Raw genomic sequence first — 17,192 nt, 5'->3', positions numbered from 1 at the left:
ACACACACACACACACACACACACACACACACACACACACACACACACACACTCACCCTGCTCTTCTCTGTGGGCGGCAGGGACAGAAGAGTAGTGCTGTCGATCTCTCCTTGCTCACACACACACACACACACACACACACACTCACTCACCCTGCTCTTCTCTGTGGGCGGCTGGGACAGAAGAGTAGTGCTGTCGATCTCTCCTTGCTCACACACACACACACACACACACACACACACACACACACACACACACACACACACACACACTCACCCTGCTCTTCTCTGTGGGCGGCTGGGACAGAAGAGTAGTGCTGTCGATCTCTCCTTGCTCACACACACACACACACACACACACACACACACACACACACTCACCCTGCTCTTCTCTGTGGGCGGCAGGGACAGAAGAGTAGTGCTGTCGATCTCTCCTTGCTCACACACACACACACACACACACACACACACTCACCCTGCTCTTCTCTGTGGGCGGCAGGGACAGAAGAGTAGTGCTGTCGATCTCTCCTTGCTCACACACACACACACACACACACACACACACACACACACTCACCCTGCTCTTCTCTGTGGGCGGCAGGGACAGAAGAGTAGTGCTGTCGATCTCTCCTTGCTCACACACACACACACACACACACACACACACTCACCCTGCTCTTCTCTGTGGGCGGCAGGGACAGAAGAGTAGTGCTGTCGATCTCTCCTTGCTCACACACACACACACACACACACACACACACACACACACTCACCCTGCTCTTCTCTGTGGGCGGCAGGGACAGAAGAGTAGTGCTGTCGATCTCTCCTTGCTCACACACACACACACACACACACACACACACACACACACACACACTCACCCTGCTCTTCTCTGTGGGCGGCAGGGACAGAAGAGTAGTGCTGTCGATCTCTCCCATCAGTAACTCTGAAACACTGAGAGAGAAACACAGATCAGACGAGTGATGCTCTGTTATAAACTCACTGGAGTTCTCAATAATCAACTCTGATGTTTCTTTGTGTAGAGAAAAAAGACACAAATGAGTCAATATTTATCATCTAGTCAGAGTATGGAGCTATAAAGTGAATGTGGAGTATTCATATTGAGATCTCTGAGTTTTGATTGCGTTTGTGAAATATGTAAATACATATATTGGAAAATCTGAGCATGATTTGAGACACTGTAGAGATCTCTCTAAAACTCCCGAGGAGACACGTGAGATTAATGGAGCTCGAGGAAAAAACTAAACACTTTCTATTTCCTCCATTTCATCTTTAGATAAAAACAACTGATGTATAAAGAGGTAATATCTTCTTCTCTGTTTTTACATCAATCATTCTAAGATTAAATCTTCATTTGGTTGTGCAAGACAGTGTTATGAGGGGTTATGAAGAGTCAGATGATCACGTGACCAGAGGCCATTTGCATACAGACGGTCTTAAAGGCACAGCGGTGAAAAATGAGTTTCATTCTACAATTACATTACATTTATGGATTTAGCAGATGCTTTTATCCAAAGCAACTAAAGAAATTCATCACAGACACAAAAATATTCATAGGAATTTTAGAGAAAAGGTGGAAAATGGTCTTGAAAGAACAAAAAACAATAACATTTATACATTGTCTGTAGGGAATTATATATATATTTTTTTGTATTATTTAAATTGGAATTTACATAACATTTATTGTATCTAATATATTATTACTTTTAAAAAATATTATTATATAATATATGTAATATAAAAAATAAATTATAAATATAATTTTTTAAGGGAATTTACATAACATGTATTATATCTAATGTATTATTACTTTTAAATATATTACTATATAATATATTTAATATATATATATTATATCTCTAATATATATTAAATTATATTTAATTAAACTTTACCAACATTATAAGTGGCCTTTAGGGAAATATATATATATATATATATACACACAGAGATATAAATATATATCTAAATATAATATTTAAAATATATTTAAAAAAAATGTTTGATGAAATTACAGATAAGTAATATATCTTTTTTATTCATTTTTAATATAATAATATATGTATAATAAAGAAAGCGAGCGGGTAATCTGTGAAAGCAGAGCGCCGGGTCTTACTTGCTGCTGAAGGCCACAGCGATGGTCTCAATGGCCTTCTCAAAGTCTTTCTTCTGAGCGTCAGTCGTGCCTTCATAACTGAACCCTGGCAAACAGAGAAGAGAACAACTTCACTGTCACATCTCGAGCTTCTGCTTTGATAACAAATAAAACTGGAAGTGACATCACATTTAGAGGAAAAACATGGGAACACCTGTATTTCAGTTAGTCATGTGTCTGTGTGTTTCTTCTTACAGTGATTAGATGCTAATAGATGTTGATTAGATGTTGTGTGGAAACTGCTGTTTTGGTATAATGTGGGTTTGCTCATGTTAGTGCTGAATTATTTGCTTCATGCATGTTATTCAACATGTTGATGTGTTTGCAATCAGGTTTTGGGTGAGAGTGAGAGGAATGACATGGGTTGAGTTTAACATGATAGTTCGACTTGTGCCTTAAAACTCTCTAAATTACTTGAAATATATATTGATTAACCCTCCTTTGAAGTTTCATTGAATTTGTTATAGTTTGCTTATATATATATATATATATATATATATATATATATATATATATATATGCAAATTACAACAAATTCAATGAAACTTCAAAGGAGTTACTTTCAAGTAATTTGAAATATATTGATTATGCCTTCAAACTTCATGAACCTCAAATTCAAGGACCTTTCAGGGACTTTCCAGGTCCAATACCCTCAAATTCAAGGACTTAACCCTCTGGTCCTCTTCATTTAGGGGTCACACTTGGCTCTGATGCTGTCAAAAGTGACCGAACTTTGAAATGTAACTTCTTCTTCTTTTTTTTTTCAGGAAAACCAATGTAATATATTTTTGTTCAATAATATTTAATGATTGTTATTTAGAATTTTGAAGGGATTTTATGATACTATGCAATATTTATAAAAAAATTATGAGCTATTTTTTCCATTAGAACTAATATACAGTGTATATATATATATATATATATATATATATATATATTTTTTTTTTTTTTTTTTTTTTTATAAATGCTATATTTCACATTAAATTAGAGTGGAGGCCTTTAAAATCCATTTTTTGAAGTGAGAAAAGTGCAATGTGGAGGCGTTAAAAATAAATAAAAAGTTGTGTAATGTCCCGTAACCAACTGTATAGCTCCCTATATATCCCCATATAACTTTCATTTTAAAGTGAACTACTCCTTTAACGTAACGCATACATGCGCGTAGCTAATGTAAATCAAGCAAACTAGTGTGCATAGGCCATGAAGTGTGGGCGAAATTACACATTAGCGAAATTAAAAATATGGAATTTTTTCCTTGCACAAATTAATTCAAGCACTTTTTAAGTATCTATGTGTGTTTATTTGGAAAAACTTTCCAGGGTCTTGATTTTTTTCTTCTTCAGATTCACAAACTTTCAAGGATCTCAAGGACCCGTGGGAACCCTGTATATATACAGTACCAGTCAAAAGTTTGGAAACGTTACTATTTTTAATGTTTTTGAAAGAAGTCTCTTATGCTCATCAAGCCTGCAGTTAAAAAAAACAGTAATATTATGAAATAATATTATGAAATTAAATATTAATAAAATAATGGTTCTCTTTTTTAATATACTTTAAAATGTAATTTATTTTTGTGATGCAAAGCTTCATCAGCAAGTGCTCCAGTCTTTGGTGTCTTATGATCCTTCAGAAATCATTCTAATATGATGATTTATGATCAATGTTGGAAACTGTTGTGCTGCTTAATATTTTTTTTATAACCTGAGATACTTTTTTCAGGATTATTTGATGAATAAAAAGTTAAAAAGAACTGTATTTATTTAGAATAGAAATCTTTTGTAACAATATACACTACCGTTCAAAAGTTTGGGAACAATAACTATTAAAAAAAAAAAAGAAATTAGTACTTTAATTCAACAAGGATGCGTTAAATTGATAAAAGGTGATGGTAACGATTTACATTGTTAGAAATGTTTTTATTTTGAATAAATGCTGTTTTTATGAATAAATGCTGTTAACGTTTTACTCATCAATGAATCCTGAAAAAAGTATTCCAAAAAAATATATTAAACAGCACAACTGTTTCCATCATTGATAATAACTGAGTATCAAATCATCATATTAGAATGATTTCTGAAGGATCATAAGACACCAAAGACTGGAGTACTTGCTGATGAAAATTCAGCTTTGCATCACAAAAATAAATGACATTTTAAAATATATTAAAAAAGAGAACCATTGTTTTAAATTGTAATAATATTTCATAATATTACTGTTTTTTTTTGTTTTTTTGTTTTTTACTGCAGGCTTGATGAGCATAAGAGACTTCTTTCCAAAACATTAAAAATAGTAATGTTTCCAAACTTTTGACTGGTACTGTATATTTATTTAATTTTTTTCTATTGTGGTTGTTTATTAAAAATGATGTACTTTTATCATTTGAAGAGGTTTAATAAAAGTAAAGCAAACTTTACAGTTGTACTGACCTTTGACCTTGGAGATAAGAGTTCCTGCTGCAGTGAGTGTTTCCACGGTGTTCAGCAGAGGGTACGTGCTGATTACCTGCCGCAACACACGCAGAACCTCCCCTAAACACTCGTGCACCGCCGGCCGGCTGCACGGCTCCTCTTTCACTGCAGACACAGATAACATCCATGAGAAAACATTTGCTTTCATCAACACGCACACGTTTTAGGCTGAAATCAAGAGGCATTTGGACACTTTAAAAGTATGTTTTAAATAAACGACACTCACTTTTTTTGTATGTTTTTAATCTAAAGCACTGCGTTCTGATACTTTTAAATGTGTATTTAGTATCCAAACAATATTTGTAGACACTGTAAATCACACAAACACACAATGGGGCTGCATTGCCACATGTTAGGAAGTAGATCAACTGTTGTTCTGCCTCACATTTTCACCAAAACATGTCAGTTATTTGTCCACTTCCTACCCACCCATTCCCACAATGCACTTCTCTGTGCCTGAACAACCCCACTCAATACCACAAGAGGGAACTTACAGCCGCACACATGCTCTGATACTACATATTACGGTCAACTCATGATTTGTGGGTTCAACAAGAATTCATGAATCAAGGTTCAACAGATTCAAATGTTCAGAGCAATGACTTTTGTTTCACTTTTTGATATCAAACCATTAGCAAATGTTTTGTTTTAACATCACAGAACTTGTAGCAACTCCATCGTAAATCGAAATCAGCAGTCGTGAACGTTTGAGGGGAAAAAAAGCAGGAGTTTGGCTGTGGAACTGTATCCTTTACAGAAGGACAATGAAAGCTGTTGTTGTGCACGACAAAAGTCCTTGTGTGTGTGTGTGTGTGTCTCCATGCCTAAATGCATGTTCAGAGTGTGGGTGTTCTTAAAAATGCAAAAAAACACACAACACAACACAAGAGCGTAACATTTCAAACAGTCGTTCCTCTTTGATGCAGCGCTGACTCCTACACACGTGTGTAACTCAGACAATTTGTGTGGCGTTTGCACATGCAAAACTCCCTGTCCCGATGCCAGAGCGCTCTGGCTGGTTTCAAAAGCAATAGTAATAGAGATTCAAGTCACTGATGTTTCACAGGAGAAAGTGAGGGGAATGTTTTTCTGTGCATGTTGATGCATGCATGACGTGTGCAGACCTGAGCAAGGTTTCTTCATTTCTTCACTGTCCACCCCTTCAGGACTGCACGATACTGAAGAAAATGCGATATGCGATAACTCATTAAAGGGTTAGATCACCCAAAAATGAAAATTCTGTCAGTAATTACTCACCCTCATGTTGTTCAACACCGTAAGACTTTCGTTCATCTTCGGAACACAAATTAAGATATTTTTGATGAAATCTGAGAGTTGTCTCACTCCTCCATAGGCTTCTAAGACATTATAACTTGCTGCCCCAGAAAATGTATTAAAGACATTGTTAATATAGTCCAAGTGACTCCAGTGGCTCAATCTTAAGTTTATAAAACGACGAGAATACTTTTTGTGCGCAAAAACAAACAAAAATAACGACTTTATTTCACTTTTACAAAGTCACCTAGGCGACCTTGAGTGTCCAGAAAGGCACCAAATAAATAAAATGTATTATTATTATTACTTTTCATTTCCTTCTCTCTGGACCTCGAGTCTTTTCATGTAGTGTTTTTGCGTAGCGCGTCTGTGTTGCACATCACCACGCATCACACATGACCAGAGTCGCCCAATAGTGAGCCTACGTGGTGACGTGCAACACAGACACGCTACGCAAAAACACTACGTGAAAAGACTCGAGGTCCAGAGAGAAGGAAATGAAAAGTGGAATAAAGTCTTTATTTTTGTTTGTTTTTGCGCACAAAAAGTATTCTCGTCGCTTTATAAACTTAAGACTGAGCCACTGGAGTCACTTGGACTATATTAACAATGTCTTTAATACATTTTCTGGGTCAGCAAGTTAAGGTGTTCAAAAAATTTCATCAATAATATCTTAATTTGTGTTCTGAAGATGAACGAAACTCTTACTGGGTTGAACAACATGAGGGAGAGTAATTACTGACAGAATTTTCATTTTTGGGTGAACTAACCCTTTAAATAATGCAATATTCGATATGCGATACGATAATGTGTAAAATAAACTTAAATTATCTTTAAACTTATATAACCTACATTCGTGTTTCACATTCTTTTTGAGACAAGAAAACATCCCTACAGCTTCTGAAAGTGAACATCAGTGTTTTACTGTAGCGTAAGAAGTGTTATTTTAATATTTTAATATTGCAAGCCGTTGCTATATGCATATCGCGATATATACATTTGCGATATTTCGATATATTGTGCAGCCCCACCGTCACACATGATATGATGACAGATATAAAAAAATCCTGCCATCTGCCCAATAACAGCCCCGCCTCTCATTTCAGCGCTGACTGCTGGTTTCTGTAAGAAGAAACGTGGAAGGCCTGTACAGACCTGCAGTCGTTCTGTGGCTGTGGCTGTGAATGAATCGCCTTTTGTGGCTGAGAGCAGCTCCACTGCTGAGGAAACGACAACTGTGTTTGAAGACAAACATGACGACGCTACGTGACTTCCCAGAGGAAGAAGTTATTGCTCAGCGGTTGCTCTTTCATTGCTCAATAGATTTAATTGAGTTCTCTATTATGCTTCATGTCATATCAGCTTCATCTCAGGTACTTAGGAAAAGTCAGGGTTGAATATTATTTTACAGTACATGTAATATAAAGTAACTACATGGGTTAAGGTTAGGTTTAGGTGTAGGTTCAGGGTTAGTACCTAGTTATTACCCAGCTTTTGTAATTACTGTGATAAGTAGTACATAGTATGTACATGGGAAATAAGACTGCAAAATAAAGTGCTACCAAAATCAGAGTTGATGGTGAGATTATTGGTAACACTTTACTTTAAAGGGTTAGTTCACCCAAAAATGAAAATTCAAACCTGTAAGACCTTCGTTCACCTTCAGAACACAAATAAAGATATTCTTGATGAAATCCGAGAGCTTTCCGGACCTCCATTAGGCAGCAACGCCATTGCCACTTTCAAGGCCCAGAAAGGTAGTAAAGACATCATTAAAATACGACTACAGTGGCTCAACCTTAATGTTATGAAGCGACAAAAATATTTTTGTGAGCAAAAAACCCCGAAAAATTTCATTATTTTTGTTTTTTTTTGCACATAAAAAGTATTCTTGACACTTCATAACATTAAGGCTTCATAACAATACTTTAACGATGTCTTTACTACCTTTCTGGGCCTTGAAAGTGGCAATGACGTTGCTGCCAATGGAGGGGTCTGGAAAGCTCCCGGATTTCATCAAGAATATCTTTATTTGTGTTCTGAAGATGAACGAAGGTCTTACAGGTTTGGAACGACATTAGGGGGAGAAGAATAAATGACAGAATTTTCATTTTTGTGTGAACTAACCCTTTAAAGCCTTTATATATAATGCATTATAAAAGTATCTTTCATGCATTAATAATGCCTTGTAATGCATCTTATAATGCATTGTATGATCTCATGAATAATTGTAACCTCAGTTCTAATACTTATCTATTCACTGTTCCTCTACAATGCAAGTACATCACTCGCATATGCGTACAAATTTCACGAGTGGCAACTAAAAAATGTCTTTAATTAGCCAATGGCTAGTAAACTGTACGACTACAGTCGCCTGTAATCGAGTTAGACGCAAATAATAAGTTTAGCGCAGATATCATTTCAAGATAACTCACGTGCGCTGTGTGAGAAGTTCTGTCTGCGCAAACGGCACATCCGAAGCACGCGCCCAGAAAGCTGCGTCTGACAGCACGTGAATACTGAATTAAGCTCTCCGACTTCTTGCGCTTGAACGGACAATTTCACACAAAATGATGTCAAAATGTCCATCTTAGCGAGTATCCTAGTAAACATAGATGGTTATGTCTTCAGTGGAGAAGGAAAACGCATGTGTAACAATATATTGGATCAGTGCATTATGTCTTAAAGTGACAGTAGCCTAATATTCCTGCAGCCTGTGTTTTTAATGTTAATCACACAACAGACTCACTGCAAAAAAATCACTTGACTGAATTACTTTTGTAACTTTAAGATCTGTCCAGGGACAGCAGATGTAAAATAGCCTTTGGGCTAATTCTGGCACTCTGTACATTTAATTATGTATTATTAGTGTGCATTGTCCCTGTTAAATAAACCTGAAATAAAATAAAATAAAAATAAATAAAATAAATAAATAAATGAGGATTAATCTATATTGAATTTCTACAGTGAAGACTTTGCATTGTTATTTTATGTTTGATTAGGCTACTTTATTCAATTTCTGTACATAATCTACCTAATCTGTATCCAAGTACTGTTAGATATACCTGTAAAACCTGAAAAGTACTGTTTATTTAATTTGCATTTTTGTTCTATTGTGTTTATTTGTGCTATTGCTTTTAATTATTTGTTCTTATCTTATTACAGACTATTTACTTGACTTCAATAGTGCTTGAAATGTATAGCCTATGTTATATTATATTTAGGTAGAATTTATTAATTTGCATTGTTCTTGCATTCCGTGTAAAAGGTAAAATAAAAAATGCACTAGCCAATGGCGACTCGAGCTTCAGTGTGTCCGTAGAGGGTTGTTGTTACACCTTTAGAAAGTTAAAAAAAACATGGCAAACAACCAATTTCAGTTATGCATTTTAACATACATTATGATTGCATTAATAATGAATGTATACATAAAGGCTTTATAAATGCATTAATAATGTATTTATACATAAAGGTCTTATAAATGCATTAATAATGTATTTATACATAAAGGCTTTAAGGAAAGTGTTACCTATTTTTTTATGCCAGGGTTCCCCAAACGGGGGTTCTTGAGTTGATGAAAAGTGAAAACGAAATCATAAAAATGTACATTTAAAATACATCAATAATAATAAAATAAAATAAAAAAATAATAAAAAAAAGTAAAAATTCTATTTGTTTAGCTGCATGTCATGTGACCATTAACCAACATCAGTGAACCATGAACATGCAAATGTTTAGGTGTTATTTAGTATTATTTATGCACTATTATAGTTGTTATTAGCTTTTATCTTTACATTTTCAAAATGTTAATGTTTAATTTTCAGTTTTTATTAAATTTTTATAGTTAGTAATTTTATTGCTTCAACTTTTAGTATAGTAAGTGTTCATTTAGCCTAGGTAAAATTACAATAACCATAACATTTTTTAGTTAACAATAATAACTATTATTCTGAAATACTAATTTTCAGAGAAATTATTTTAGGTCAGAGAAGTCCAGCTGGCAAGAAAGTTTGGGAATCCTTGGTTACGCTAACACCAAATGGCTGAAAGAAAGATGTGCCTGGAGATGACATTGGAAACATTACTATTGCAACTCTACACGCAGGGTAGATGTAAACAGGAAGTAGAGCTGATGAATATAGCAACGCTTTAAGGAAGTCCACGAGGTCTGAGGAGACGCGACCGACTTCTGTTCTTCATAGAGCAGTCGTGACACATCTCTCTCCTGATCTCTGCGTTGGGTAAAGTCAGCCAAGGTGCACTGCGTTCAGTTTACCACACACGCGAGGGAAATCATTATGTCACAATATATCGCAATACAAAAATGCAACATGTATCGTGGATAGTGACAATATGTATTGTGTATAGTTCACCCCAAATAAAAATTACTGTGTGAGAAAAAATTTAAGTTTTCAGAGTTTTAGTGTCAGTACTACATTAAACTACTATATAATGTTGAATATAATGTATAATAATGCAATGTGGGAATATTTGTGGCTCCTGTATGCCAAATGTCGTATGTTACCAGTAAAAAGTGGCTAACATTAAATATATCTAGTCAGTGAAAGAGTGCATATTCATCTACAATAATTCAGTATTTTCAGCTTCAGAATCATGAATATGTTTATTGTGGTGTCTCTATTGTCCTGTGCACTGGGTTTCAGCCCCTACTCCGAGTCTATTCATTTACACCCACAATGCAATACCAAATTTAGCATTTTAAATCAACAGTACAGTTGTGTGAACTACTTTTTTTGATGCCAGTTTGCATGTTTACCATAAGAGCAGCTCAAACACCTCAGTTTGCCAATAGTCCTTTGTGCACCTTCAGTGTCACATTTCAAGGAGTGAGTGACTGCAAGCGAAGACTAAAGGAGGAATATCAAAAGCCCCACTATAACACCACATCACCACATGCGGTGAGAAGCAGGAGGGTTCAGGCCTTCCCTCTGTAGGGTTTAGCCCGTCAAACACTCTTTTCAGAGTTTGAAATTAACACTCATTATTAAATGTGTGTAATAAATATAAGTATTAAATGTGCATTAAATGTGTGTAAAAATCAACAGTGGCGGGTAACGCTATAAAATCACGAGCCAATTTATATTACATACAATGTATTGTGCAGAATCTGCTCATATCTGGCTTACTTGAACACACTCGTCACTACGCAACAAATAACGGCGCGCTTGTTCATTTGCATTGAACCAATAGCGAAGATTAAAAAGCATTTGGATGACAGGATTTTGTTTGAATAAGAAATGAATGTATGAAATTCAATTATATATATATATATTTCAGAATAATAGTTATTATTGTTAACTAAAAAAAAATTATGGTTATTGTAATTTTACCTAGGCTAAATGAACACTTACTATACTAAAAGTTGAAGCAATAAAATTACTAACTATAAAAATTGAATAAAAACTGAAAATTAAACATATTAACATTTTGAAAATGTAAAGATAAAAGCTAATAACAACTATAATAGTGCATAAATAATACTAAATAACACCTAAACATTTGCATGTTCATGGTTCACTGATGTTGGTTAATGGTCACATGACATGCAGCTAAACAAATAGAATTTTTACTTTTTTAATTTATTTACTTATTTATTTATTTATTAAATTATTGATGTATTTTAAATGTACATTTTTATGATTTCGTTTTCACTTTTAATCAACTCAAGAAACCCCATTTGCTACACTGTATATATATATATATATATATATATATATATATATATATATATATATATATATATATATATATATATATATATATATATATATATTAGGGCTGGGTATTGACAAATTTCACAATTCAATTCGATTTCGATTCACAAGCTTGCAATTCAATTCGATTCAATATTGATCATTTTGGATATCAGGTACAAAACATGGCAAATTTTCTCAAGGAAAACAAATCTAACTAATGCTGTAAACTATGGGAGTCAGTGGTAGCCTTTCGGCTTCATTAGCCTACTGTAATATTGAAGTTACAAATTAACTGATTTGTTTACAAACACTTAAATTACACTTTTATTAACTTTTATAATAATAAAGTATGAAATGTAAACATTTAAATGTTGGCTGTCATAAAAACCAGCCAGATTTATTCAAACATGCATTAAATATTGAAGAACATTAAAAATTATAATGAATATGTAATATGGTGCATATTTAGCAAAATGCTCCTCTAATGAGTTAATTTTTCTCGCTGACTAACGAGTTTATGGTCACATGGTTTTTCTGAGGTAAATGTGACGTTACATGACATTGTTTACAAGCTGTTTTACTGACGTCTTTCCACGGTTGAAACACTGATTCCATGTCACATGATACGGATTTCGATCTTTTAACACACTTTCAGAAGCTCATTCATGTTTATTTCACGCTGTAACTGGTGTTATTAATGCGGAAGATCACGTGCTTCTCTTTTGAGCGATCTCGGTAATTTATGTAATTAAATTCTCTCTGTAATAATTTAATACCGCCAAAACGGTATTTATGTTTTTGAATTTCGTAAGAAAATGGACGTCATTTGAAATCTGAGACTTTGTTTCATATCAATAGTAACAAAGCACAAATATTATTGTGATTTATTGGAAGGGATGCGCGCTACAATGTTCCATTCATTCATCAACTGAAAACAGAATGACTAATCGATTCTTGGGATTTAAGAATCGATTTAAATCGAGAAATCGATATTTTTTACTCAGCCCTAAGATGTGACATAGTTAATCTGGTTTATTTATTCTTCTTTTATCTTTCTAGTAGAAGTTCTGAATGGCTGGTAACTTAAAAATTGAGTAGCCGAGTGAAAAGGTTCATGTCAAACCCTGACTCTTTTAAGGGAAGGTGAAGCCCAGCGGACGTGTGTAATCTCAAACTGAAGCCTGCAATGAAAACATCTGACGCACGGTTCCTCTTCCTTCCTCTCTTTCTCCACGGAAACACTCTGTCAAAACGCATGTTACAAATGGCCATTCCTGAACTCATGTTAATGATCAGATTATGTGGGTTTTCTAATGAGAATGATATCTAGAGATTGCTGATGAGTTGCAGATCAAATACAGCGGATATAATTTAATTCTAGCTTTAATTTCTGTAGTAACACATGACCTTGAGTGTCTTTCTTCTACAAAAAAGATGGAAACAGAAATATGTTTAAACAATAATAAATAGTTCAATTAAGTCTTCTGTCTAGTAATATAGTAAAAAACAATGGCATAACTTGGTTTATCTGTATTTCTAACAGCTTCATTTAATTATTTAAATATTATATATTATTTTAGCAAATGAGTAAATATATACTATATTGTAAGAAATTTGAGTAAATATATACAAAAAAATATTTTACACAATATTTACTAATATTACAATCAAATTTCATTTTGTAACTTCAATATTAAATGTTTACATCTTTTTAATTGCAAATTATGTCCAATATATTATTTTGCAAAATATGTACTAATATTACAAAATCAAATGTTTTTATTCAATTTCTAAATGTTTGTTCATTTCTATATTCATATATATTTTATTACATATATATTAAGCATTTAAAAAAAATTATCGCAAATGGAGTAAATGCGCCGAAAAAATTATTTTAGACAATATTTTCTAATATTACAATCACAAGTATCTTTAATTTTTAGTCATTAATTTTATTAATTTACTTTAATATTAAACGTTTACATTTTGTAAATTGAGTAAATAGTGTGTGCAATAAATTATATTAGACAATATTTATTAATATAACAAAAGTATTATCTTTCATTTTTATTCTTAAATATTAAATGTTTACATTTTTAACTGCATTTTGCACAATATTACAATCATAAATATATAATTTTTTCATTTATTTAAATATTTAAATTTTTTAATTGCAGATTGAGTACATATTGTGTACAATTAATTGTTTAGACAATATTTACTAATATTACAAACAAGAGTATTTAAAAATAGAAAATGTATATTATTCGGCCAAACTGAAATAGGGTTTTAATTAATCGCATCCAAAATATAAGTTTGTGTTTACATAATCTACTGTGTATAATTACTTAGTATATGTAAATACATTCATATGCATATATTTAAGAAATATTTGCATGTATATATATTTATATTAAATATTTTATATATAAATAACAAATTTTTCTCAAAAATATACATGAATGTGTGTGTATTTATATACAAAATAATTAATAACACAGCACACACACATATATTATGTAAACAAATCTGACTCCTGTTGCTGATCTGTGCTGCGATTCTCGTTCAGTGTCGCAGTGGGAAAGTGAAGTAAGCGGTGTTGCTTCTGAATACCGCTAACACCGACTATCGTAGCATACCCAAAACCTCATACCTTCGCCCAGCACCATGTCCTTCAGTTTCTCCACAGCCTCTGCGAAGCGGGCGACGTCTCTTAGCAGCGAGGGGATGTCCTCCACCTCGATGGCCGACGATTCGCCACCGTCTGCCTGTCCGTAGCTGAGAGCGGCCCGAGCGTAGCTCTTGTGGAAACTCCACGTCCCGGAGGTCTGGAAGGGGAACCCGGCGGCGCTGGCGTGGCGGCTGAGACCCGAGGGCCGCTTGATGGTCCCGATGGGAGAACTGCACCCTGTTAGCTTGGAGTGGGCCGACGGTGTTCCCGGGCAGGACGAGGGCACCGAGTCAGGAGGAGCCAGCGTGCAGAGGCCATCGATAGTGTCATAGTGGGAGAGTTCCTGAAGGATGGACAACTGGGTTAACATGGGAAGGAGAGAGAGGATGGAGAGTGAATGACAGGATTATGGAGAGGAATACTATGGACGGGTTAATGGTGAAATATATGAGGAAACAGAAATAGGTTTAAATAACAAAACCAGGGGTTAAAGTGAAAAAAATTCCTGAGCCTGAACTTTTTTTGGGGGGGGGGGGCAGACGGACTAGACGCACCATTTATTTTCAAGTATTACAGCTGTATCTTAATGGCATCTTTTTATGAATGAAAGCCAGTATCACTAATATTATAGCTACTGATATCTCGATGAAAATGATTTCCCCCAAAATGTTAAACCTTAGGCTTCAAAAAAATAAAAACTTTTAATTTAAGTGAACTTAAGACAATCGTCATTAAACCCATAATACATGTCATATTTATCTGTATACAGAAATTGAATAAGGTTATAAAACAGTCCGCACTGCATAAATTATAAATTAAATATAGATAATCCTTATGAAAGCTACAAGCGTTCTTTAGTCAAGAGCAGTGAGTAATTTTCTCTGCTCCCTCTGTTCTTTAGGTCAACTTTACTGACAGACAGAATTAATGGCTCCTGTCACTTTAAGATCTGCCGCTGTTGACAGGATCTCACATCTCATTCTCTCTACCATTTACTTCCATTTAAGATTTTATTTAACTCATTTAAGACTGTTCTTGTGAGGATACTCGACAAAGAGGACATTCTGGCATAAATGTGTGTGTTATTGTTCGTTCAAGCGCGAAAGAGAACTCGATACTGGCGCGCATCTTTCTGTGCGTCGTACGTGTCAGGACATTCACTGAAAGCGCGTTCTCTTTTGTCTTGTCGCGCAGGAATGGTTTTAAAGCATTTGCGTGAATAAGAGCGTGATCATAACCCTAGCTAGGATGTCAGAAAGAAAGGATGGATGCTGCGTTAATTGCTTTAAATATTTTAAAACGTTAAAGCTGGACAAAAATTAATCGCATGCGTTGACGTTGACAGCACTTTTCATACATTGCTGACAGAAAATACTGCTGTTTGAAGTGGACTCGTTTTCATGGTAGGCCTACACACAGAATGTTTTTTTTTTAGTAAGATACACAGAATGTTCTACATTTAATATTTATATAACAGTCTGAAGATACCCATTATCCTGACCTGAGCTAATTTCCTGAATCAACCAACTCACATCTCCTTTCTTTCTTTTCATCCATAATGACATTAGCCTGTTGTTGTTTCTCGCGTTTCATCACTAACTGTCGCAATCTATTTTTTGTCGCAGTCTATGGTTACCTGCGCATTAGAACTTTCAGTGAACTATTTTACAGGCTTGGTCCTGCTCCTCTGTGGCAATGACGGCGTGCGGTTAAAAATCACAACAAACGAATTTGAAAGTGGGGGGAGTCGGGACATGCTCTGCTTCTGATAGGCTTGTAACGTTAGTTAGAGCAGCGATCCTCTCATATGATTGGTAGGTGACATCAATTGACTCGAAAATATTAAACCGCATGCAAGTTCCCAATTTTTTTTCCCCTCACGGCCGCACGCCGGAGATCCGGCATGGTGCCGGAATACTTTAAGCCCTGCAAAACAATGAACTCAACAGTGAATAAATAGTTAAATTAATTATTAAACAATTCTTCTACCCAGTGATATAGTTTTAACTGTCAGCGCTCAAGGCCGAATTGGTGCATTAATATAAAAAATGCATTTCTCACCTAGAAATTTATCATTTTTTCTTTAAAATCGGAATACACACATTTCAGACAACTTTTTTTTTTTTTAAATAGAATGGATGTTATCTTTTGAACTCTTGGAATAAAGACAAACCAAACAAAGGTTTCTAACAGTCTTTCATGATTTTTCATGTGCATCACTTTTTCAAAATAAAGGTCTGAAAATATTCTTGTTACAAATTCTTGTTTCTTGGTCATTTGTATTGAAAAAAAATTGTAATGACCAAACATGAAAAACTAGTTAAATATTTTTAATTATTATTAATTTAAATATATATACACATTATATATATATATATATATATATATATATATATATATATATATATATATATATATATATATATAAACCTCAATATTTGCAATTTGAGTAAATATTACATACATATAATAAATTATTGTATGCAGTAAATTTACTAATATTACAATAATATATATATATTTTTTATTTAAATATTAATTATTTACATATCTTACAATCTTACATATCTAGTCTGGTTAATTTGTTTATTATTTAACACTATATCAGCAGCAATGGCTATTTTATGACAAGCTCAGAGTATTGAAAATGAAAAGATTCATAATAAAAAATAAAACTGCAATAAATATATAAATTATGTACAATTATGATTTTCTTACAACAATATTAACCTCTTAACTGCCTGTCCCATTTGTTGGGCATAATATTCTCCAAAACGACATTTCCAACTTAAATTGTTATAAATCTTGAATACTTTGGAGCACAGACTTAAGTTTGGTCTCTTTTTAAAGGAGAGGCATGGCAGATTATTGTAGAAGTGGAAAAAA

The 17,192-nt window shown here is 34.0% G+C and overlaps 1 protein-coding gene across 3 annotated transcripts in view; it reads right to left on the bottom strand.

Moving 5' to 3' along the window:
• Nucleotides 1–17,192, bottom strand: part of arhgap45a (Rho GTPase activating protein 45a) — a 48,301-nt gene that overhangs the window by 27,475 nt on the left and 3,634 nt on the right. For 2 of the 3 annotated variants that reach the window (XR_014030805.1, XM_081374791.1), the window contains exons 2-5: nucleotides 14,289–14,664; nucleotides 4,602–4,748; nucleotides 2,137–2,221; nucleotides 881–953 (exon numbers count right to left, since the gene is read on the bottom strand). Coding sequence is in view for 2 of the 3 variants with exons in the window: in XM_081374791.1 (XP_081230917.1) it covers nucleotides 881–953; nucleotides 2,137–2,221; nucleotides 4,602–4,748; nucleotides 14,289–14,664 (681 nt within the window). In the remaining variant the exon portion in view is untranslated. The remainder of the gene's footprint in view (nucleotides 1–880; nucleotides 954–2,136; nucleotides 2,222–4,601; nucleotides 4,749–14,288; nucleotides 14,665–17,192) is intronic. The other variant, XM_081374792.1, reaches the window with a different exon arrangement.

This window comes from Scardinius erythrophthalmus (genome assembly GCF_964197995.2).
Source record: "Scardinius erythrophthalmus genome assembly, chromosome: 9".
NCBI lineage: Eukaryota > Metazoa > Chordata > Actinopteri > Cypriniformes > Leuciscidae > Scardinius > Scardinius erythrophthalmus.
This window is presented reverse-complemented; position numbering and strand designations above follow the sequence as displayed.